Below are 26,237 nucleotides of genomic sequence, written 5' to 3'. Positions count from 1 at the left end.
TCCTAACCGCTTGAAGGTAGATCATGTGCTTCAGAGGGAGTCTGACATATCGTCATAAGTAACCTTGGACGAAGAGGTCAGAAGATTGATTTCAGCTTCAAAGGGAGCTTGTGGAAGCCTTACATTTCAACTTCGGAGGGAGTTTGGCATTTCAACTACAGAGAGAGCCTGACACTTCAGCTTCAAAGGGAGCCACATTATCATGAAAATTTGGTTAATGCATTTGTCTGTGATGGAGAAATTTGAGGTGAAATCCCTTGTTAATGAGTTTGTTGGTATTATGGATGTGTTGCATTGGTTTTGTCATTGATGTTAACACTTGTCAACACTTGAGAAACACTTGAAGATCCTTGGTTATGTTCACCGGCATGATCATTGACTTATGCACAGTCATCGGTATCTAGTTCACCGACAGGTTATATTGTTCACCAGCACTGAGGATGATCGGTTATCATCTGGATATTACTTGGTTATGTCGAAGACATTGTTTGGACACTTGGTTTTGGTGATTTGTTCATTGGTCTAATCGTGTTTGCATATTTGTTGTTATCGGCAAATAGGTCCAGGATATGCACCGGCAAGCATATCTATTCCAGATCAGCACGGCACGTCATGAAGATGATTTGTTATTATTGTAAATGCATTGAGTCGACATCATGCATCGCATACTAATTCATTTGTAATTGATTTTATTGTAATATCTTAGTGAGCCGACCTAAACATTTGGTCTTAGGTTTTGGTATATATGTAAGATCTCATTTATGAGATTGTGTGGTAGAAGTGGAAAAGGATTGTAATAAGGTATATGCGAATATAAGCAGAGCTATACGCACGGACATCATTTGAAGATTCAAGGAAGGTTTGAAGAAGGCAATCAGAGCTTAACCGGTACTGAATCCAGCATATGAAGATGTTATTTTGAGCAGTACATTATCATTGGATTTAACCATCCAATTGTAGTCAGCGTGACTCTCATTTTGTGATTGAGCAGTGAGCTCTAGCAGTTGGCCTTTCTGCATGTGCAGACTCCATATTGTACACACATACTATCTGCAATAGTATCATCTGATTGTGGGTAAGGTTTCCCACCGTGGGTTTTCCCCTTACAAATAATTGTGTTATGTGTTGTGTATGTTATTTGTCTTTCTATTTCATGCATTAAACTTTACCGATACTGCAATTAACTGATAAAACTGTCTACCGGAATTAAATTTTGGTTTACCAGTATTAAGCATTAAGTTTGGTTAAGTTAGTTTTGGTTTGTATTTATTGACAATTGATTCACCCCCCCCCCTCCCCTCTTAGTTGCCTCCGGGACCTAACAATTGGTATCAGAGCCTAGTCCTGTTTTTGCATAAGCTTAACAACTTGAGGAGATCCAATGTCTTCTAACTATTTCAGGAAGGACAGTCTGAAACGTGATGGAACCAATTATGGCATATGGAAGATCAGGATGGAAACACATCTGAATTGCATTGGGAAGGACATATGGGATATTACAAAGAATGGCTATGTTGTTCCTATTCAAGGTCAACCTATTCCACCAACCTTGGCTAAAGATGAGGAAAATGATTGCAAAGCAAGAGAAGCACTTTTGAGCGCATTGTCAGATCAGAAAGTTATGGGATTATCAGCCCAATCTACTACTAAAGTTATTTGGGACAAATTGGAAACATTGAATGAAGGTGATACCACAGTCAAAATTGCAAAACTGGAATGCTTCTGGGTCAGGAATGAAAATCTGAAAAATGGAAGAAGATGAAAGGATTTCTGCTTTATGGAAAGAGTAAATGAAATTTTTTTGGGCATACAATATTGTGGAGGAACCTTAAGTGAAGATGACATTGTTTCTAAAGTTTTAAGAGTTTTGCCACCGGCATATAAAATGAAAGTTACTACTATAAATGAATTGAGAACAATGCCTAATACATCACTATCTAGAGACACTTTGGTTGGAAAACTTTCAGCTTTTGAACTTAAGGAATTTGGACCTATTGCTACTATTAAGATAGATTTAGCTTTCAAGGCATCATCTTCATCTGCAGCATCATCATCATCATCTGAGAAATCTGATTGGAAAGTCTTTTATGCAAGAGAACTTGAAGAAATTAGAAAGGAGAATGAAGAACTGGAAGAGCTTAAAGCACTATTTGAAAGGGAAATGCCTAAAGGTCCAGTTGGAAGTAAGTATGAAGGTAAAGCACCATTTAAATGGTTTAACTGCAATAAGATTGGCCATATGGCATCTAGGTGTCCTGATAGACATGCAAGATTGAAAGAAGCTAAAAGAACATACAAGCCTAACCCTGAATATCAAAGGTACAGATTTAAGAAGAATAGAGGCAAATCATGTTACTATGTTGATGAAGGAGTTACTGATGATTCTGATGAGGAACCGGCAGACAATGGATGGGCTTTTGTTGCTATAACAGAAGATCAATTGGCACCTACTATTCAACTGGTAGAGCAGGCCCTGGCAGCTAAAATTGAAGATAAGGATGAATGGATTATTGATTCTGGATGTTCATATCATATGATTGGTGATAAGAGTAAATTTTTAACCTTTCAGGAATACAATGGAGGTCTAGTAAGATTTGGAGATGACAAATCTTGTTTGATCAGAGGAAAAGGCACTATATCTTTTGATGGTAAGCATAATACTGATAATGTTTACTATGTTGAAAATTTGAAGCACAATCTTTTGAGTGTTGGTCAATTAGTTGAAAAAGGTTTTCAGTTACAATTCAAGAATGGTAAATGAAAAATCATGAACAGAACTGACTTAGAAATTGCAACCAGTAATCAGACTAGAGGTAATATCTTTCATTTGAATAACAATGAGAAGACATGCTTGATTGCACATATTGATGAAAGTTGGCTATGGCATAAGAGACTTTGTCATATAAATTTTGATTGCATTGTGAAAATCAGTACAACTAAGGCAATAAGAGATTTACCTAAGATTGTTAAGCCTCACAATCCGGTATGTAAGGAATGTCAATTTGGAAAGCAAGTTAGAGCATCTTTTAAGAGTATACCAGAAAAATCCAATAATGTTCTTGACTTAATTCATACTGATTTATGTGGTGCAGCAAGAACTAAAAGTTTACAAGGAGATGGGTTATTTATGCTAATCATTGATGACTATTCTAGAATGTGTTGGGTTACTTTTCTCAGGGAGAAATCAGAAGCTTTTGGGAAGTTCAAACTATTCAAGGTGATGGTAGAGAATGAAACCGGTAAGAAAATCAAATGCTTGAGATCAGATCAAGGAGGTGAATTCACATCTAAGGAATTTAATACATTCTGTGAAGTGAATGGAATTAAAAGATAGTTATCGACACCTCGGACACCCCAGCAGAATGGAGTTGTGGAAAGAAAGAACAAAACTATTTTGGATGCAACTAGAAGCATGATATCAGAAGCAAATCTACCTCATGTGTATTGGAGAGAAGCAGTCAATACAGTTGTGTATACATTCAACAGAAAGAAGGAATTGATTATAATGAAACCTTTGCACAGGTAGCTAGAATTGAGGCAGTCAGATTATTCTTAGCTTTTGCAGCACACAAAAACTTTAAAGTATATCAAATGGATGTTAAATGTGTATTTTTGAATGGTGATCTGGAAGAAGAAGTTTACATTGAACAACCTAATGGATTTTCATTGACAAATGACAAAGATGTGGTTTGCAGGTTAAGGAAAGCTTTATATGGACTAAAGCAAGCTCTTAGAGCTCGGTATGCTAGATTGGACAAATATTTTTTGAAGATTGGTTTCACTAAAGGTAATGCTGACAGCAATCTATATTACAAAGTGACTAATGAAGACATCTTGGTTATAGAAATTTTTGTTGATGATATAATCTTTGGAGGAGAAGATGGATTGTGCAAAGACTTTTCTAATAAGATGCAGGAAGAATTTGAAATGTCTATGATTGGGGAGATAAAATTATTCTTAGGATTGCAGATCTCACAGACTAATAAAGGTATATTCTTAAATCAATCAAAGTACATGAAGAAATTACTAAATAAATTTGGCATGAAAAACTCTAAACCGGTAAGCACGCCTATGATTACAACTGATAAACTATCTTTGAAGGATGAATCAGCACCTGTTAATCCGACTAGGTACAAGTCTATGATAGGAGGTTTGTTGTATTTGACTCAATCCAGACTTGATATTATGAATGCAGTATGTATTGTTTCAATATTTTAGAGTAATCCTAAAGAAAATCATGAATCAGCAGTAAAAAGGATTTTCCGGTATCTACAGGGAACTACAAATCTTGGTTTATGGTATCCTAGAGATGAAAACTTTGATTTATGTGCATACACCGATGCAAATTGGGCAGGAGATGTAGATGACAGAAAAAGCACCACTGGTGGAGCAATCTTTCTTGGTAGCAGATTAATCTCTTGGTTGAGCAAGAAACAAAGTTGCACATCTTTATCAATAGCAGAATCAGATTATGTTGCAGCAGCAACTAACTGTACACAAGTATTATGGATTAAGCAAATGTTGAAGGACATAAAGGTAAAGTGCAAGGAACCTATAATCATTTACTGTGACAATATGGCAGCAATTGATATATCAAAGAATCCGGTATTTCACTCAAAAATTAAACATGTTTCTATCAAATTCAATTTTCTCAAAGAGAATGTTGAAGCAAAAGAAGTGAAATTGGTTTATGTGAATACTAAAGAGCAGATTGCAAATATCTTTACTAAACCTTTGCCCAAGTAAACTTTTGAATATCTTAGGGAGCAGCTTGGAGTTATACCCTCACTGGTAGAAACTTAGACAATTGGAGCATGGCATCAGACCGACAGAATTAACAGAGAAAAAAAATTTCCGGCTTTGATGAAGGAGAGCTATTTCTCAAGGGGAGTAGATTGAATAAATGTGGTTATAAAAATTGGTATCTGTAACAAGATTGTATTTGGTTTTGTATTGTTTTGGCATTTGATGTCAAATGGGGAGAGATATCTATGGAAAAACACATTATCTTTTAAGGAGATATTATTCATTGGGGAAAAGATTGTTACTCTCTGTATCTGTATTTTGATGATCTCTTTAGGAGATTGTTGGTTTTTGGTTTTTGGCATTTCTACTTTGGCACTAAGATGGTTTTTCCATCTTGTGTTGCCATCAATGCCAAAGGGGGAGATTGTTGGTATTATGGATGTGTTGCATTGGTTTTGTCATTGATGTCAACACTTGAGAAACACTTGAAGATCTTTGGTTATGTTCACCGGCATGATCATTGACTTATGCATAGTCACCGGTATCTGGTTCACCGGCACTGAGGATGATCTGTTATCATCTGGAGATTACTTAGTTGTGTCGAAGACATTGTTTGGACACTTGGTTTTGGTGATTTGTTCATTGGTCTAATCAGGTTTGCATATTTGTTATTACCGGCAAATAGGTCCAGGATATGCACCGGCAAGCATATCTATTCCAGATCAGCATGGCACGTCATGAAGATGATTTGTTATTATTGTAAATGCATTGAGCCGACATCATGCATCGCATATTGATTCATTTGTAATTGATTTTATTGTTATATCTTAGTGGGCCGACCTACACATTTGGTCTTAGGTTTTGGTATATATGTAAGATCTCATTTATGAGATTGTGTGGTAGAAGTGGAAAAGGATTGTAATAAGGTATATATGAATATAAGCAGAGCTATACACACAGACATCATTTGAAGATTCAAAGAAGGTTTGAAGAAGGCAATCAGAGCTTTAACTGGTACTGAATCCAGCATATAAAGATGTCATTTTGAGCAGTACATTATCATTGGATTTAACCATCCAATTGTAGTCAGTGTGACTCCCATTTTGTGATTAAGCAGTGAGTTCTAGGCAATTGGCCTTTCTGCATGTGCAGACTCCATATTGTACACACAGACTATCTATAGTAGTATCATCTGATTGTGGGTAAGGTTTCCCACCATGGTTTTTCCCCTTACAGGGTTTCCACGTACAAATAATTGTGTTATGTGGTGTGTATGTTATTTGTCTTTCTGTTTCATGCATTAAACTTTACCGGTACTGCAATTAACTGATAAAATTGTCTACCGGCATTAAAGTTTGGTTTACCGATATTAAGCATTAAGTTAGTTTTGGTTTGTATTTATTGACAACTGATTCACCACCCCCCCCCCCCCCTCTTAGTTGCCTCCGCGACCTAACAAAGTTCTTCTCTGTGAGGGAGAGGCTCGAGGTGAAATCCCTTGTTAATGAGTTCTTCTCTACAAGAGAAGTTCGAGATGAAATCCCTTGGTCCCTTGGTTAATGAGTTCTTCTCTGCGAAAGAAGATCAAGGTGAAATCCCTTGCTAACGAATTCTTATTTGAGAGAGAAGTTCGAGGTGAAATCCCTTGTTCCACCCTCTGGGAGTAGCTATGGTGGATCCACCCTCTGGGAGTAGCCATGGTGGAAGTCGTGTGTGTGACTTCATGATTTTATTTTCTGTTTTTCTAATTCACCCTCTAGGAGTAGCTATGGTGAATATTGTTATGCTGAGATAACATTTTTTATTTGAGAAAATTTGTGATGAGATTTTTTTTTTTTGTTGACATTCTTTTGGTTGCAGCTATGTGTACTTGTCATGTGATGACATTTTGAGGATCTCTCTCTTGCTAAGAGGGAGTATTGAAGATTTATAGTTGGGATAGAGATCTAAGATATTATCTAACTCCTCTCATCGTGGAGACTCTTCACTTTCCCGTCGGTGACTCTTCCTGTCTATGTGGCTGACAGTGTAGTTGTGGTTGTCGGTGACTCTTCATGTCCATATGGTTGTCAGTGAAGATGTAACTGTTGGTGTCTTTTCTTCTTCCTTTGTGGTGTCTCTTCACTTGCAATTCTGATTCTTTATATTCATTGTTCTTCTTCTTCAGCAGATGGATAGATATATATTGTTGGCTTCTTTCGTTTGTCTGTAGCAAGTTGAGAATATTGTGTATCTATCAGATCAGATATATTATATGTTTTTTGTGCTCTGAATTTTCAGACTGTTGAAGGTTTATAGAATGTATAAGAGATGTATCATTTGACATCATTGTCAAGATTGATTTGTGGAGAATCAAACTTATCTTATTGAGATTAATAGTAATCTAAAACTATCAACAATTGTATTCATTTTCAAAGATATAATAAAGTTCATTTTTTAGTGGGCTGGGCTTTTCACCCTCAAGTGGAGGGTTTTCCCGGGATAAATTGTGTATTTTGTTTCAGATTTATGTGTTGCTAAAACATTAACAAAGGTTATGCTGACCTTATCAAACTTGTGTGTCATTTCTTTTGGTCTAATTGGAATGGTACTACTAATTTCAAATACACTTTGTGGTTACATTGCATTCAACCAAAAGCTAAGGGTGGGTTGGGCATATTGGATCCCATTACACAAGGAATTTGTCTAGCAACAAAATGGATAGTTTGGGCTATTGTTGGAGATGAACAATCGAAAATCCTGGTTTGTTTCATATTAACCAGGTGTCGGTTAAAAGCAAATGGCAAACTATCATGTGGGAAGACAAAATCTTGATGGCTCATTTCTTGCATATTAGAGCTTCACCTTCTTTGTAGTCTATTTGGAAGGCATGGCAGCAAGTGTATAAATACTTAAATTGGGAATTCAATTCACTTCAGTATGGTTTTAGTTTTAGCTCCACTTATATCTGGTGGAATAGATTGGTCCAATATCAAGGACAACTTCTTGCTATTTCTTTTAAAAGGCAAACTTATATTTTATTTAAGAAAGGAGTTCGTCAGTTTGGAGATATGTGGGATTTTGTTGCTATAGAATGGGAAAATTGGCCAAATATTCAAAGCAAGTTTGGTTTAAGTAACAAGCTCAAAGGGCTTATTAGCTTTCTGGCCCCTTTAAAATGTAATTTTTTCAAAGATTGGTGGTGACTGTCAAAGCATCAGTTTGTCTTTTTCCCATTAAAAGAAATATATATAAGGCTTTTACCTATCTTATCTTTAAACTTAGACTAAATCAAAAATGGAAATGTGAACTTCAAGAGAAAACTTGAAAAAAGTTAAGTGTACAAATATGGCGGTCTAAAGCAAAAGCTAACGCTCAAGTTTGAGCCTGGAAGATCTTACATTTCAAACTTCTCATGGGTGACAAGTTGAGATGTATGATGATCCAACTAGAAAAATGTATATTTTGTCATCAAAATGAAAATATGAAACATATTTTTTGGGATTATGTGTGGACCAAGAGAAAGTGGTATGTTATTTGTAAATATATCTATGCCATTTTTTATCATACTCTATGCTGGAAAGAACTAGTTTTGGGTTTACATCTTCAAAAGAACATTGTGACTAATTCTATGAGGCATATTATTTTACTTAATATTGGAAAAGTAGATGTATGGCTGTCTTTTCAAACCATGAGATTCATCATGAAAGTGAAATGCTAAGGTTTTATTTTGACTTTATATTTCGGGTTGTGTTTTTGTGCTCTCAGCTGTAGGAAAGACATAAAGAACATCTCAAGATCAACAATCACTTGGATGGTATCAAATTCCAACTGCTTCAGCTTCACAGTTTTGACACTTCATGTTCAAAACAGCTACAACAAATGCTTAAATTCCACATTTGGAGTTATGTTACGCCATAGGCTTATTTTTTCAGCTGCTTATGTTTGTTCAAGCTGATACAGCCATAATATTGTATCTTTTCAGCATTGTTTAGTCTTTGTAAGTTGTGCTTGCTTACAACTGTAATTGTTCTATTTTTGGAACGATTTTGCCTATTGATCTTGTCAATTTATTCCTCACAACTAGTGGTTGCCTTCTTTTTTAATTATACCATTCATTTGCTTGATTCAATATATAAAAAATAGTAAATTAGACATCTAGAAATTGGAACCAATTCCTTGGAATGAATGATGAAGAGAAAAGGTTAAAGATTGTGACCTCAATTTAATCAAAAATATGCTACTCATAGACTTGTTATTGCAACATGTAGCTCAATACATATAGACATGGGTATATAATTTTTACAATTATAATATTATATATTAGGATAAGTCCTCTCTAGCATCCGCATGAACAAAGAATTGTAATATTTATATTCAGCTACTACAAGAATAGGCACCGATGGCAAAAAATAGATCACCAGAAAAACTTCATAGTAAACTCACAATTTGTAAATTTAATGTGATTGATTTCATGCTTCCAAAAATACAGTATACAAAGTAGTATTGGAAACAATTTGAGGTTCTTTTCATTTCACACATACACCCAGTGAAACTTGGTACTTATTATCTGTAAGCTATCTCAATTTAGCCAACAGCACTAGTAGTATCGAGTGAGAAAAAAGTCAGTCTTATCTTGGCAGTCTGATTAACATTTCCAATTAAAAAAAAACATTTAAGGCAAAGTCCCATGCAGCTACCTAGCTTATTTTGGTTAGCAGTTCAAATTTTTCAAGAGTAATTTGTAAAACCGGTGGCCCCATACAGCTACTAATTTTGATGCTTATTTTTAAGGAGTCATTTTAATTCTAACAGTATTTGTATTAATTTTTCACATAAAATTTGAAAGTAAAATTTGATGGTAGATAAATGGGAAAATTTGATGGCGAATAAAAAAGGGAAAGAAAATTATGAAGACATCTCACTTTTTTTTCAATACATAATTCCTGATTATTTTCAGTCCCATCATTTTTTTCGCCACCTAGTTTTATTTCCTAAACAATAGATACTCTACAAAAATTAAAAAAGATTCTATATTATCCTTTTTTCCATTTCAATGAAAATCCTATAACTACTTAAATTAAACAGAAAATACACCTAAACAATAACATATGAAAACATGAGATTATTCTCTACTCTCCATATTCCAGTATTCCTATAACTACTTAAATTTAAACAGAAATACACCTAAACAATAACATATGAAAACGTGAGGTTATTCCCTACTCTCCATATTCCAGTATTCTTCAGCAGAATGTGTGTAACTGTCTTAATAATCCGAAGCCATTACCAGAAAACATTATTAAAACTTCCGAAATATAAAATAGTGTTGTTCTCTACTTCTCTAATTGCGAAAATATTTTACATTCCAAGGCACATGGAGTGTTTTGGGCCAGTGTTACGTATTTCTATTATTGTGAAAAGCATTCCCTATCATATTTGCTCAACTATTTTTTTCCAAAACTTATGGGATTATTCACTCGACTCGAAAACTCATAGTTTATGGGATTATTCACTCGACTCGTGGAACGTTTACAGCCTACTGTCCATATTTAAAGTCATCGTTCAGAATCCAGATAACATCAAAGTTTTATCATTAGCTAATTTTGGCAGATCGAGTAGTCTGGACACTGAATCGGGAATAAAGAGTCATTTGAACTCTTTCTAGCCATGCGATAATATCATATGTGGCTAGTCTCAGTACTACCTCTTTTGCGTTGAATACAATTGTTTCCAAACTTGCAAGAGGATTCCCAACATTTTGCGTTATCACAAACTGCCACCGACTTATTAGAATAAATTAATTAACGCTGTGAGCACAGACCAGCCGACGTTTCATGTGCAACGGTTTGCAACCGTTTCACATATGAGCCCCTATTTTTTTAGATCGGTAAATTTAAGGAGGTGAAAAGAGGGTGATGTTAGAAATTTCTTATTAATTTAAAAATATTTTATGTCACTTGTCAATCATCTGAATTTTACAGGCAAAACTAAATTGATTTACCACTAACTTGCTTAAGAGCTTAAATTTGAGCTAATCTGTACTACAAAATTAATAGGACGGCATCCTTAAATTTAAGAACTTAAACTTTTAAGCTGAACTACAATACAAAATTCATAAGACCACCAAACTTAAAAAATGAACTCTGAGATTGTATTGGGAGTACATCACATAATTAATTATATGCTCCTATGGATAGGAGTTAGCTAATACGTTAATGGTGGACAAATGAAATAGTGCACACATGAATAACCTGGACTGCGTGAGAGAGCTGGGTCGGTGCATGGTCAGCTGGTCTGTGCCCACAGACCATAATTAATTTACTCATTCTAACACGACTTCATCGGAACCAATTCCAATTGAAGTCCCCAATTGCTTATCTAATCTAATGGTCCCATGGAGAGGGGAGCATCCTGTTTACTTTGACATGCTGCTAAGGCAATATAGCATCCATTTTCAATAATATTATTCAATTGGAGATGAGTAGCAAAATGATGTGAACCATTGGCATAGATCACAAACCAGCAGCTACGTCTGGAAAATAAAAGTAACATTCTACCTTTAAAAAGCACAAGAAGTATTTTCTGATTCAAAATGCCTCAATAGCAGAGAACTAGAATTTAAACTGCCAAAGTACCAATGTCTGCAAACAATCCAGGAATGTAAAGAGGCAAGAACAAGACTAAAGTTACCATAACAATAAATGTTAAAAAAGGGCATGTGCCTGGTACTTTTTTTTTCTGTAAACAAAATTCAGAAAACAACAGTTCCCTCCCATGATGGTGCATTGTCACCAGTTTATGGTGGAACTCCCAGTCATGTAACAGTTAAATAAAATGGTTTATATAAAAACACTGTTTATAATGAGGACAAAAATAAGGAAGAGACACGTGGCTAAAGGTATGGAACTCATCTCACAAAACCCTGTTTTCCTCTCCTTGAGCAAAATGTATATATCATATATCGGCCTTCAGTTCTATTGATAACGGAAACAAATTTCCCAACTGAGTTCAGGTCATTCAAAGTACATACTGTATTACAAAAATATAACTCTGATCAATTAGGAAGTCAAGACCAGACACTGAGACTTATTTACAAGGTATCCTCAAATGTACTAATATTGAGGAAGTCTATTCTATTAACAATAACACCGTATTTGTCATAAAACCTAGATAACATAGCAATAAATATTTATAAAAGATCAATGCATTATATATTTACCCGACAAGCAAGGTATGACACAGAAAATCGTTACCCAAATTAAATTACATGTTGCACAGGGCTGTGGCTACTGGAAAATGATCACTGATACACGTCTTGCAAAACGCCAGATACCCCGTAACAGAGAGGAAAACCTCAGCAAAAATGCTGCTCCCAGAACGCAAGCCATGACAAGCATCCTGTTAGAGCCTGTAGGTCCAGTTCTGTTTAGGTAATAAGATAAGCGATTGAGAGTGCTGGATGTTTGCTCCAAATTTCCAAGAGCGCCACTAATATGCTGATCTACACAACAATCACAAAACTCCTGTGATGATATGATCTTAGATTCAGCGAGCTCTGCTCTTTCTTTCATGCAGGTGCAAGTCAGCATGGTACCTTTGATGTGAGTACTAACAGTAGCAGCCTTCTTCGAACTACTTGTAACTTTTGAAGGGCGAATAGCTTTTACTAATTTTAACTGACTTAGATACTCCATCACAGAAGAAGCATAAGAAGGAATTCGCTGCCACAATTTTGAAATTCCTATTGAGGGTTTTGGTTCTCCAGCTAAATCCACTTCTGATTTGTTTTGGATTAATGCTGTCTTTTCTGGATGAAGCTCCCCAGATGAAGTTCTTGGACTGACTAGTACCTCAGATCCAGGTGCTGAAGCCTCAATTTTATAATGATACAGGCCTTGCAGCTCTGAATCACTTTTTGATGATTCAACATAATATTTTGGAATTCCAGTGTTATCAGTTGTAGTTGAGTTCTTATCAACATCTGATATACATTGTCCCACCTGAATTTGACCAACTACGTTAGGAATTGACACGCCAAATTCATTTAGTGAAATCATCATCTGGTCCTGTAACTGCTGCTTATCTACACCATTGCTCACAGGTTTGGATGTTGTAACTGAGGAATTTGCAGACATCTCAACTATCTCTGAGATCTTAGCATTCATAAAAAGCTCATACGTGGAAGTCTGTGAGCGCATAGGGGACAGATCATGATTAATTATAAATCTATTTTGAATATCAACAGTATCTTGCAGTAAATCAGGATCAACAATGTGCTCAATTTTGTTCACTGGCACATTTCCTTCAACCAAATCAGGAGGGACATTGTTAATTCTATGTACATTCGACTGTACTGAATCTGCTCTACAATTTTCAGGCTGAATGTCATCTCCAGGCAATGACCTGTCTCTGCCTCCAAGAGAACTGGCTTTGCAAAGCTTCATATCAAGCCCACCTTCATAATGGCCATGAGGAGGACCTGCAGTATAAGACCATAAACAGTGAGCAAGCAGGATAAATTTCTTAATCTATCATGAAAATTGCAGTGCACCGGTAAGTCAGGTGCCTATGCAAAGGGATAATTGAGGCTTCCAGCCAAGACATTACCCTCTCTGAAGCTGCCCATCTCCCTTGACACAGTTTCTCGTGCAGGCTCGTGAAGAGGTGTTCCAGCCTGTCCCATATGCATTATAGAAAAATAAGAAGACGTAAAGCAAAAGGAAAACCAGGTTGGCATTGCTAATTTGGAAAAATGAGGGCAGTCAAGAATGCAGCCAGAACATAATTCAGACAGCTAAAAGAGTAACATAACTTCTACCCTAATTTTCAAGTAAATTATTCAGAAAGTAGTTTTGCATACCTCTGGGTTCTCATTCTTCCTGTTTAGGGTATCAAGAAGCACTTTCTGCTCTTTTGGATCATACATAGAATCACTGATATCCAGATTGTCTAATCCTGTCTGAGAGCGGCTTACATACATATCTTCTTGGTATTGATCAGCATAATCTTCATGGTAAATCTGCAAACGGATCCTTTTCTTGGCAGTGTACTGACTAAGCAAATCCTGTGGCCCTGTCTCCTGCCAATATTTCTCTTTTGGTGGACGTATTTGGACTTCAGTAGGATGACAATCAACCTGCACTAGAGAAGAATTATTATTCTCTAGCTCCTCTGGAGAAATTAAGAAATCATCAAGTTCAAGATACTCCCCATCCAAAACTTGATTAAATTCACTAAGGTTATCGAGATCAAGTAAATAATCCAGTTGGTGAGAATTCTCTGCCTGGGGAGCTTCTGCAGCATATGCTAATTCTTCTATAACTTCTGATTCTTCAAAAGGTCCATCTACAGTCTTAAAGAACTGACATTCATCCACAATACCAGACTCTACAAAATTTGAGCTGCCTAAATTCTGCTTGTCTACCTGTGGATATGCAGCAATTTGTTGCAAATCTGAACCTTCCCAGTTAAAATCAACCTGAAAAAAAATCCAAGATAAGGATATATTGACGATCCTTTTCCCTTCTATTGAGTTGAGGATTTGTAGAACAAAATGTTTCAACAGAATTTAAACAAAATGTTTCAACAGAATTTAAAACATATACAACATTGTCAAACAAATAAGCTTCATTCATTAGAAAAATTAAATGATTACAAGAATTGTTCAGCTGAAAATATCTTTTGTTCCATAGGAAGAGTCTGCGAGGGTCCAGATAATGTTCCGGACAGCCCAGGGACTTGGGACTTGGAGGAGACATGGCGTTTTCAGGACTGAATAGCCTACACCAATTGATGAATGAAAATTTATGAAGGTAACTCTCTAAACTATAGGATATTAAAAATCCCTAAAAGGATAAATGGGGAGAACTGTAATTGCAAACTCAGCACATTGTATTTACTCTCCAAAATGTCGGCTTCTTTTAATTTGTTTAAACTATTCATATAGCCATCACCAAAATTTGGGATAAATTTTGCCATGCCCAAAACTGCATACCTGTCTTAGTAAATTTAAGAAACATAAAATATATCCATTACTCTCTTAAGTAATCAAAGACTACCAGCCTTGGTAAGCATAGGAAGAAAGAGTTTAAGTCCCAACAGTGGGTCATGCAGACTTCTATGTCTCCTGCAACCTGTACCTTGAAAAAGTCGCGAGGGGTTTGTACCAAACCCTTTGTGCAATAAGTTACTGATATGAATCCTACACTTTAGAGCATATGTTCAGTAATTTGCATCCAGATATTTGGGAAACTGCAGGATTGGCTTACTTTTTCTCACATGGACATGATTTAACTGTATATCAGTATCAGTTTAACTTATGTTCAAGTACCTACATAATAAATTTTACTTTCGCAAGAGCTTTTAGGCAATGGAAGAATTTTTTGGAGATTATCTTGTAATCATAGGAAAGGATTTCAATATAGTGGTGTATCCACAGGAAAATACAGGTACAACAAGTTTCTCAAAAGCACACATCAGAAACTTTTTCAGACTTCATAAAGTCAAAAACTGAAAGTTGAAGTAAAACAAGCAGATTTGCCATAAAATATCTCATCAACACGGAACAAGTCAAATGCAGTTTGAGCAGATGCAGTGGAACATCTTGGATAATCGTACACAGCAGGATAAAATAAAATAAAATGTTGTTCCTCTTACTTTTTAATTCAGACTCAAGTTTTAATTGGTTTAAACATGGTTCCACAGTTATATAGCAGATTGGGCCTAAACAGAATGTTGAGCTTGCCACAAATGGGGAACACCGGAGACCAAGCAAAGGGCCCACATAATTACAGTTATCTTCCATGTACACACCATATTGTATACATAGATTCATGATCAACTAGCATTCCTATGATGTTCAATTTGTTCATCTCAAAAATGTGGATTGAATATTTATTTATCTTCTCCAAAAAGGGTACTTCTCCAAAGAGGGTACAATGTCCTAAAAACTCCGCATCTAATATGGCAGATGCAACTATAACCATGTTTTATTACAGTAAACTTTGAAGCTTTTAGTTGGACTTAAAATGCTTGTATGTCTTGTTTCAGTGATTCTACCCTATGAGGAAATTATTTGGACTACAAAGTTTTAGATTCACTGTCAAGCAGAGAAAAATTGATTGAGCATTGTTCGCTCTTAGCATTCAAGACCCATTCTAAAATGCAATTGCACCACACAAATTGAGGAAAGAGTAATAAGGCAGTTCTTCAAATAAACAATCCTGCAATTCTTTCACAGAGAAAACAGTGTAACTCATAACCATAAGTTAGAAAGACAAATGCCAGAATGGGTTGTGATTTACTAGAATGGTAACATGCATATAGATGGGAAGCACAGTATGACAGAAACAAATTTGCAGAATAGTTTATTTAATAAAAGGTATTTGCGGATATTGAGGGTCATTATTGTTTTATGATAAATTTCTTCCATCTTAAATAAAGGAATAGTTTTATGAATGAAGAGCTGGTTGTCCGTCTGCTCGATCAATTTATAAACTCACTATTAGTCCGCCGTTTCTTTAATATTATCGTAGGAGCCTTGGGAGTGATTGTCCTCAAAGAAATAAAGAAAATGTTCATTGAAATCCGATTTATCGGCATCGTGACTAAGCATATGCTTGAGTCGTGAGTTGGGATGAATCGTTGATACTAAAAAGAAAATAAACAAAGGTTCGATTTTATAGAGTCGTGGGTCTGATAAATCGATGTTCTGAAGGAAATAAAGAATATATCTATCGGTAATTGGATCTTATGTTCATAGCGGAGTATTCAATTGTTTCTATCAGTTTCATTCACCCATACTGCCCAAGGCAAATATTAATAGTGGCCGTGGGTAAATGTTTTTGGAGAATATGAATATTTGAATCAATTCCAAAGGTTTGGTGATTTTATATCGGACTTCCCTTGTTCACCGCGGCACTTATAAGTTAGATATACAAAGGCCAAGTTCTTCTGGGAAGGCGTCTTTACTGGAGGAATAGAGAAGTAAGCAAGCATACAGAGGATGCTACGGTTAGAGGAATTCGTATTCTTCATATTGACCTGTCGAGAGCAGCTTGTTGCAGAGATATTTCCACATATCGAGAAACCGCTGGAGCTAGTGTATTTGTGGCGTGGAAAGTCTGAGTTTGGCGACTTCCGACGCCAAACCATATCTATTGCTGTGTCTTTTCAGCCATTGCCAGGAAGGAATTACAAGGAACACAAACCGATGGAGATGTTGTGTTAGTCTGCTCTGTAACTGATAAGCTGTAATTTTGAAATTCTCTGATAATAAATCATCGATTTCCCAATTCTGTGCCATTGTTGGTTGCAAATCTGTGATTGATCATTGTGGTATAGAATGATATCAAATTTAGTTGTGATCTGAAAATTTGTTAAAGTCTATGTTATTGGTGAACATTCTGGACACAGAAGGAAGTCTGTTACAAATTGGCCAGGAATATTTCAACAGGCTTGGAATTTGAACTTGTATACTCTCAATCAGATGTCAAATTGGTTGCTCACGGGTAATTTGTAAGCAATGGAACAGAAAATGTTATCCCGAAACCTAAGTTACTTTCTAGGAAGTTAACCCTAAGGTGATCCATTGTAAACATATTGGTATAAATATCTTTATCAGAAAGTGTGAATACAGTTCTTTTGATGAATTCCATTCCCTTATTTGATTCCCCAACAAGGAACTTACAATTAATAACAGGACAGTCTTGGAATTATTTCTCTCAGAGGCTTTTCACATTATTTGGAGCATTCCCTCACATTATTAATCTCATTTACTGATGATGTTGGTCCGAGGACAGGAGAAAGGAAAAAAAAGTAACTTTTCATAGAGACAATTAAAGGATGTGTATTGGGAGGTACAATATAACATAAGCACAGATGTTAGTAGCAATCAACATTAAAGGCCTAGAGATAAAATGCAAATGCAAATTTAAGGATTATGGCCATTTGACAATGCTACATGAAGCTTAACAATGGCATTAATTCACAAATAGAACATGTCTTGATGAATATTGGTAGTAGCATACCTTTGTATTATCTATAAATTCATCTTCGAATGGCAAAGTAGAATTTTGCTCAGGGTCATCCAGTACCATATCCAACCACTCATTGATATCCATACCATCTTCAAGAATATCATTGCCAGCAACATTGTAGGATTCTGGGAGCAGTTGTAGATTCACTTTAGCATCATTGTTCTGCAAAACATGTTGTGGCATTTCTTTAGGCTGATCTTCAACAGGGTAAGGCACTGCCACTGTGCCAGGGGAGGAATCATTCTTTGTGGACGATGACTCATCATTATTCTCAATCGTTGGAAGACATTTTTCATCATCCTTTGTCTCTAAACCATTCTTCTTGAAAACACGGCATAACACAAAGGCATCCTGCAAAAATTTACCAATTGCCATAAATGCTTGCAATTGGGTTTGTCTCTATGTGACCATTACAATAATCTAAATAGAAGATTGAAGAAATGTCTCAGCAGACAATCAGAAAGGGAATTGAAAATCTTCCTTATGGTAGAGGCTCTGAGATAAGTGATAACATATGTAGCAAACTTAATGTGACAAGATTAACAGCTCTTAGGGATCGCTAATACAAAATGAATAGAAGCAAAAAAGTAGTACCTGCAAACCTGCCCCTCGGCACTCCTTTTCATCCAACCGATATTCATGCATAACCCAATCTGTCCGTTCTCCAGAAGGAGCACGGCCTAGATAAAAGACGAGAGTCTTCTTTGTTCCAATCAAGCGTTGTTGCGAAGTGACTTTGCGGTCCTTCCCTGTGGCTTTCCAATAACCAGCTTCAGTTGCTCTATTAGTACGTGAACCGTTTGGGTACTTTCTATCACGTGGACTAAAGAAATGCCACTGTAGATCCTTGCTTGGCATGTACGACTTTTCTGAAAAAATACAAGACATTCGAATCAGCCAGCCAACAAAAATATTTGTTAAGAGTGCTACTGCCTCTAAAGAATGGCCATCCAAAAATGAAGAAAATAAAACCAAACTCCACCAAACCAATTCCTTCATGAAATCTAGGGGGAAAATGCAAGGTTTGTAATACCGAGATAAAGAAATGCCCAAGTACATCTTTGCTTGGCAAGTAAGATTTGTCTTGAAATAGAAGAAATTCAAATCAACCAACAAACCAAAATGTTTGTCATCGGCTCTAAAGAATGACCATCCAAAATTATGAAACAATGAAACTACATCAAACTAACTCCTTATTAGAATGTACGAGGAAAAGGCAAGTTGTATCATCTGAACAACATTAAGCTGCAAAGAGAATGCACCTCTACTTTAACATATATAAAGATATACATAAAAATATAAATATTAAAACATAGAGAAACACATGCATATATATAAATGCACATAGTGAGAAAGAGGAGAAGGAGAAAGGTGGAGTGGGGGAGTAGGGGGGCAGGGATGTATACAAGCAGCTTAAAGTAGAATATCACTGGAGTGCTTAAACATTAAAATAGAATTCCGAAGGTTCTTAATATTATGGAAAAAGGAAAAAGAACAATCAGCAAACTTGAAATAACTAGAAAATTTACAAATTGAACTAAGAAAATTTAGCTGATGGAAACAACACACAACCCACCGGGTAGATCCCAAGGTTCACATTTGTAAAGGTCCACCTCAGGAATAACCTCCAGTTCAATCTTATAGCCATGCACTTTCCTCTTCAAGTAATAAGCAACGAGTTCTTCATCCGTTGGGTGGAACCCAAAGCCAGGAGGTAATGAAATTGGTGCCATCAAATTGAAAATAACCTACCTGTATAAAACTGACAGTGGGTAAGCCATTGATAAAGTTCAATAATGTAAAGGAGAATTAAAATCAAACCACTCAGAAAATAGAGTTCAAAAATTTCAGCATAATTTGACCCCAATGAGAAAAATTTGTTCTGCAAACCACAACGAGCTGCATTTCTTGCCAATATCCATAAATTGGAGAAGCTTCAAGCTCAACATCCACATTACGAAATAAATCTAGCTAATGGTTCTTTGCAACTCGTCAAAATCTAAACCTTTCTTCTTTTTTAGCAAAGCTTATAAGAAATTTCACTTCAGACATCATTAAAAGACAACTGTAGTTCCCATACCTACAAAATATTTACTGATTTCCAAAGTTCCTACTCAATCTCTATCCTGGAAATAAAATCAGGAAGCTTGCCTAAAACTGGCAAACCCAAAGAATTCACCAATCCATTTGATAGAAAAGAATTTTGAGACTATCATTTACATCTCAAATCAAAATATGACAGATACTTCACTTTCCTTTAAAACATGGTATTACCTATCTCAATCTAAATATCATACGCATGACAAAGATGGTTCTACTGAATGTAAAATCGATGGACCATGAAATGTGAACTTCAATTCAAAAAATTATTGACAGTGGCTTTATAAGTTTTTCACCCAATTATAGTCATATTTTGGAACTCTACAAGCAAAATCATTATCTCTTTACCCAAATCAGCACTCTAGAAGATTAATATTATATTTAGTCAAATCTATTTTCAAGCATGGAAGAATAATTAACACAATTATTGCAATATTGTAAGACAAAAAACTTGAGCCCTTAAATATAAATTAGCAACAAAAACCAAGTAAATTATTTTCAAAAGTCAGCGGTTTCAATAACTTCCACATCACTCTAGACTCTACATTGGAAATTACCATTGGTTAACAAAATTATGAAATGAAACAAATTCTTAGATTTTTTAATTTGGTCTTTGTTAAACATCAAGGCTAACTTTGCAAAGTTCAACACATTTCTGCAAGAGACTACAGATCAATAAACTACTTAAGTACACGTGCTATAACTAAACAAATGATGCAGGAGAATCCATGGTGTATAGGAGTTTTTAATTTGAAATTGGTGTTTTCAACCACCAAATATGGAAACAAAGCCAGTATCCTTACCAGACTATGGATCAGTTTGTGAAGCCGATCCATGCAAGGGAGTGATAGGCAAATCAGCTATCGGCAGAGAGAGAAAAGGAAAGAGGAAACCATGGGTGATGAGGGTGAAGAGGAAAACCTTCAAGAAATCATCAGTCGTGAAAATAGGGAGTTGACCAGGGAATTTCAGTCTTTTATGAGAGAGTCAATGGCAGATATAGCTCAGATTTTGAAGAAAATGAATAAGCAATGGACTGCTGCCAAGCCAGATCAGACTATGGCAAACGGAAGCAACTCAGCTAATGATAGTCTTAATTAATCCCCCTTCAAAGATATTCCAGACCAAATTTTTGCAAAGAGAAAATGAAGATCCATTTGAAAAGAGCAACAATTGCCACCCAAACAAGAGAATAGGATGGCAAGGTTTGATGCATAATACAGTGCTTTAAGCCCAGGCCCAGCAATCTGCTGTGGTGTGTCTTTTATTTAGTATTATGAGATGAAAACAAGGAATGAGCATAGACAGCAAAGGAGATATCATCAGAAGCAGCCCCAAAAAGACATACAACATTGATTAGGGAAGATCAGTATAACTCTACTTATAATGGAATGAATAATTGTTTAGATAGAGCATGGTTGCAAAAATCGAATACCTAATTTTCATTGAATCCTATGTACGAGGAGTAAGCAATTAAGTTCACTACCTTACACCTAGAAGGTGTTGCTCATGAATGGTGGTACCATGGCTTGGTGACACAAGGGCATGGTTTTATTACTACTCTAGAAGAATTTAGCCAAAGATTAATAGACAAGTTTGACAAGAAGAATCCACAGATTCATTTCAAAAAATTAACACAGTTGAGGCAAGAGGGTATAGTTGAGCATTATGTGGAAAATTTTAAAAGGTTATTGATGCTATTTCCAAATGTGTCGGAGAGAAGACTCGTAGTTTTGTTTGTGGAGAGTCTAACCGAACAACTTAAGGGTTTGGTAAGGGCATTTGATCCAGAATCTTTCTAGGAGGCCATTAAAAGAGCTTTGAATTCAGAGGATTCGATGGCTAAAAACAAGTCTTAATCCAAAGCTCTCCCAATAGGAGTACAAAAGAAACATTTTTCAAAGAGCTTTCCTCAAACAAATGCGTTTACTCCAAAGACAAACAAGAATGAGGATTTGAAAAATGAACCCTAGAGGGAAAAAATGTGTTTTTCAAGCAGATAGCCTTTGGAGCCTAGGCATAGGTGTTTAGTAGTTTCAAATGATGATTCAGAGGCTGAGGTACCAAAGCCCAAGGTTCTAATCAATAAGATAGAGCAAGAAGACAATGAAGAAGGAAGAGTTGCAATGGGCACACTTGCTACTCTTTTAAGTACAGCTACATATTTAAAAGGTAAGGTGTGATCCTCTAAGGGCGTAAAATAATAAATAAAAAATGAACAGAAGCAGCGATTAGAATACATAAGCAGGCAGCACCAGTCTTAACCTCATTATTTATTTATTAAAGCAGTGGTCTGCTTATTTATAAGGTGGCGATCTTAGTCTGAATAAGGCAGTGATCCATATAATACAAAGTACAAACAATGGTCAGCGATAACACCAATAATCAGATTCGATAATCAGCAGAGAAATTAGTTAAGTCAAAGACTTTGTATGAGTCGCCACCTTGCAAGAAGGGTATTCGTTGAAAAAGGAGGGCACCCAGACATCGTAGAGATCAGATTTGATATTGATAATAAATTAAGGCATACAGCAGTTCAGTCAAATACTGTGATTTTGGTATGAGTTTCTTGTGATAAACATAGTATAATACCTCTTGTTTATGACTGCTCACTGCTGATTAACGTGCATACCGTTTAGAAATATAATATCTGTTAACGATTGTTTTATATATATATATATAAAATGCATGCCATAATGTAAGATTCTTTATATGTTTTGCAGCTTTTGCTTAAATGTTATAATCAGCCATGATAGGGGTTTTAAGGGCTTACAAAGAGGGGAAACAGCATTGGGATCCTCTTCTAAGTACGCCACATCATGGTGGTGACCAGGGGTCCCATGAGGCCAGGGGTACAAGGAGTGCTACCCTTGGGCTTAGAAGGAAAAGGTTTCCGGGACACCCTATTGTAAATGTAGCCCAACCCTCTATCGTGGTGGATCAATGCTAAAGAATCCAATCATAGGAAAAGGAAACGGATGTCAAGATGAAGGGAAATGGTTATAGGACACCTCACTAGGTACACCACGTCATATGAATGGCAAGGTCCACATAAGGCCAAGAGGGATGCTATATCCGCTCTTGAGCCTAGGAAAGAGGATCTGTAAGGCACCCTATCAAGTCACCTTATTCTAGCTTCCCTATGTTTGAGATTTCCCCAATAAATTAGAGATATCCTATGATTAACTTTATGTTCCTAACCCTTGTAGGAAAGATTATATTTTATGGATTACATTTTCAAAGAGCTTGGAATCAAGATTTTAGGGCAAAACTAGGGTATTTACAAAAGCGGACATTACAAAAGATTTAGTGTTATTGTAGAAGATGGATTCACTATCCCTTGCACTAAGAGGATTCATCATCTTGATGTCACTTTAGGGAGACATTGAGTATGGGATGATTTTTATGTGGTTAGTATTGGTGAGACAAATATGGTTCTAAGTGTGCAATGGCTGGCACTCACTTGGCAAGTTTACCCAAACTATGGAGTTGAAATTCACATCTAAAGGAAAAGAGGTGATTCTTCAAGGCTTATCCAACAGAGCTCCTAGGATTGTTTTGGCCAAAGGAATGGAGAGGAGTTTTCAAAGAGATCAAGTAGCTTGCGTAGCAAAATGTTTGATTACAAATACAAGTTCATTCAAGGATGAGAGACAGTACCATGTTGACATCCAATCCATCCTGGATAGGCATAGCATGGTGTTCAACAATATTTCTCTAGGGTTGATACCAAATAGAGGATTTTAGCATGTCATTGAATTGGAAGAAAAATCAAAGCAAGTCATCACTACACCTTCTTGTCATCCCAAGAAGCATAAAGAAGAAATTCAGAAGGTGATTAACAAGTTGTTGGATATGGGGCACAAACGACTAAGGTCTAGCCCATTAGCTTCTTCTATGGTATTGGTCAGCAAGAAGAATAGTACCATGAGGATGTGCATTGATTATAGTGTTCAACAAAAAGACAATCAGGAACTGCTACCCTATTTCCGGGATCAATTATTAGCTGATAGATGAACTTCATGGTGTTATGTATTCAGTTTTATATTTTTTAGATAAAATGAACTCGTGCAATTTTTAAATCACCCTACAAATCTAAAGAAACTCCTAAAAACATCCTTCCAAGTAACGAAACTTGCCAGATCACAGCAGATGCCATTAAAAATTCTACCTCTTAATATCCTTCAACTCAACAGATTTCAGTCGCATGCTCTAATCTTGAAAATCTTCAGCTATTCGCCTAATAATTTAGGTTTTCTTACTATTATTCATCTTATTTCAACAGATTTCACTCGCAAGCTTCTTAATCGTGACAATCTTCTGGAGCTTTCCTATTAGTTTACATAATCCTACTCTAATCTCAGCTGATTTCACTAGCATAATCCTTGATCTGAACAACGTTCTAGTATTTGCATTTTCTTCCTAACATGCTTTTCTTCTTAATTAACATCCTCTAATTTCAACAGATTTCACTCCTTGTAAGCATCCTCTATTTTCTACAGATTTCAGTTAAATCTCCTTAATCCTGATTCCTAACAATCTTCTAGTACTCGCCTACTATAAACCTCTAATTTCAACAGATTTGCCTACATTACCCCAATTTCTACAGAAGTCGGTTGAAGGTCCTTAATACTAACAATCTTCTATTTGCCTACTATAATCCTCTAATTTCAACAGATTTGCCTACTATAATCCTCTAATTTTAACAGATTTCACTTTGCTCCTCAATCCTGATAATCCTGTTAATTTTCACGCATTACAGCCTTCATCGCCTTTTTTTTCCTACACAATAAAATCCTCAAATTACATTCGAACGTGAGCAACTACAGAAATTTCGGCAGTCATAAAAGACAAAATTTGGGTAGTTACAGGATCCTGGTGATCATAAAAGACAAAAGACAGCCAAAACGTTAAAATAATTAGAAAAGAACACTAAAAAACATTCAGATCTTCCATGGTCATGCAACGAACACATAGAATTTCGTTAATGTCATAATTTCATTAAAAAGCCAAAAAAACTGCCTACCAGTTGGATGTCTTCCTTTTCCGCCCGTCGGCTTGGCAAATAATAGAAGTTCCCTCAAAAAGCTCTCAAATCTACCAGTGAAAGCGAGAAACCCGCAAACTCTCACCAATCCGCCGGGAAATATGAAACAAAACACTCAAGTTCTCTCAAATCAACGGCCCGATCCCGGCGGAGAAAGAAAGATAAATAATTAATAATCTCACACAGAGGCGATCAAGGCTCTGTCATGGCCAAACCCGCCGCAAAAATCGACATGTTTTGCAGCATTTCATTCACTCTGACTTTCAAGCAAACCCTCGCATCTTAACTCGACAGGCGTTAAAGCGCTCAAAGATATTCCGAGAAATAGCCTTCCTAACACACATTCCTATACCAATACGCTCTCCATTATACAGTACGTGAGTCTGTATATACTGCCATGTCATCCATGGTAGCCCAGCCCTTCCGAACGAATTTTCTACGCGTGGCTTCACTACCACTGAAAAAATAAATTTATTTTTCGTTCATTTTTACTTTTTCTTTTTGGACGGGGGAAATGAGAACGGGGAAACAAAATTTACGTGTTTTCAACGCGCTTTCTGACGCCATGGGACCCGCCTGCAACATCAACTTTTTACGCGGACGGTAGACCAATCTCTTGTAGTCAATTTGAGGTCGCAAGTTCGAATCACGCGCGAGGCCGTGGTTTCATTTACGAGAGGCCTGCATTTCAACAGTGCCGCCGGATTGTGACGTCTCTCAGGACACGCATTCAGCCATTAAAATATAGGATGGAAAGTTCTTTTGTAATAATTTCTCGGAAAGTCCGTCTGTTTATGGTCAAATTTACAATGGGAATTGTGTCAGGTTGTAGTTGTAGTTCGGATAAGGATTAGCTACATTCTTGCACTTGAACTTTGAAAAAGCACCAATGGCATAATTATGTTGCTTTTGTACCAGTTGTGACATATTTTTTCAGGTTGTAATAATGAGATTTTTTTGGGGGTGTTTTATTTTTTTAAAGGTAAATTAGTAAATTATTTCTATTGTAGCCTCATTTTTATTAATGTTGAATTGTATTAGGGTTATAAATTAAGTTTTTTAATTAATGTGGGATTCATTTTTAAATTAGGTAAGGTGAGAGATATTTTAAGTCTAGTTGAAGTAGGCACAGTTTTTTGGATGTTAGTTCGAAAGGGATTTGTTTATATTTTTCAACCATCAAATAAGAAGAGGTAAGACTAGACAAACAAACAACTACATGGAATGTCAATTATTTGTTAGTAAGGTGGTCACTTCCATTGTGACTCGTACCATTGGCATAAGGATCATGGTATATTAGATATGTATGTTTTTTCTACCAAAAG

At 36.0% G+C, this 26,237-nt stretch overlaps 1 protein-coding gene across 4 annotated transcripts; it reads right to left on the bottom strand.

Annotated features, from left to right (window-relative positions):
* Positions 1–11,664: 11,664 nt before the first annotated feature.
* On the bottom strand, positions 11,665–25,351 carry LOC131056840 (NAC domain-containing protein 13). 4 transcript variants are annotated; one of them, XM_057991108.2, is made up of 8 exons: positions 24,892–25,277; positions 19,342–19,517; positions 18,360–18,634; positions 17,757–18,116; positions 14,012–14,206; positions 13,589–13,864; positions 13,336–13,402; positions 11,665–13,207 (listed from the first exon to the last, which is right to left on the bottom strand). In XM_057991108.2, the coding sequence occupies exons 2-8, from the start codon at positions 19,496–19,498 to the stop codon at positions 12,015–12,017; spliced, it is 2,523 nt and encodes an 840-aa protein (XP_057847091.2). In that variant the 5' UTR covers positions 19,499–19,517; positions 24,892–25,277; the 3' UTR covers positions 11,665–12,014. The 4 variants fall into 4 exon arrangements, with proteins under 4 accessions (XP_057847091.2, XP_057847092.2, XP_057847089.2 ...); XM_057991109.2 differs by having other exon boundaries at positions 14,153–14,206; positions 24,892–25,275; XM_057991106.2 differs by having other exon boundaries at positions 13,589–14,206; positions 24,892–25,351.
* Between the last annotated feature and the right edge of the window lie 886 nt (positions 25,352–26,237).

Source organism: Cryptomeria japonica, chromosome 4 (genome assembly GCF_030272615.1).
Source record: "Cryptomeria japonica chromosome 4, Sugi_1.0, whole genome shotgun sequence".
Taxonomy (NCBI): Eukaryota; Viridiplantae; Streptophyta; class Pinopsida; order Cupressales; family Cupressaceae; genus Cryptomeria; species Cryptomeria japonica.
Note: the sequence above shows the minus strand (reverse complement) of the source record. Positions and strands in the feature narration are given on the sequence as shown.

Excerpts from the sequence above, each read along its gene's own strand:
- LOC131056840 (XM_057991106.2), bottom strand. The coding sequence starts at position 19,498 with ATGGCACCAATTTCATTACCTCCTGGCTTTGGGTTCCACCCAACGGAT. Across the intron at positions 18,635-19,341 it reads TGAACCTTGGGATCTACCCG|AAAAGTCGTACATGCCAAGC; the intron begins GTGGGTTGTGTG and ends GTATTTTTTCAG. Across the intron at positions 13,208-13,335 it reads GATGGGCAGCTTCAGAGAGG|GTCCTCCTCATGGCCATTAT; the intron begins GTAATGTCTTGG and ends CTTATACTGCAG.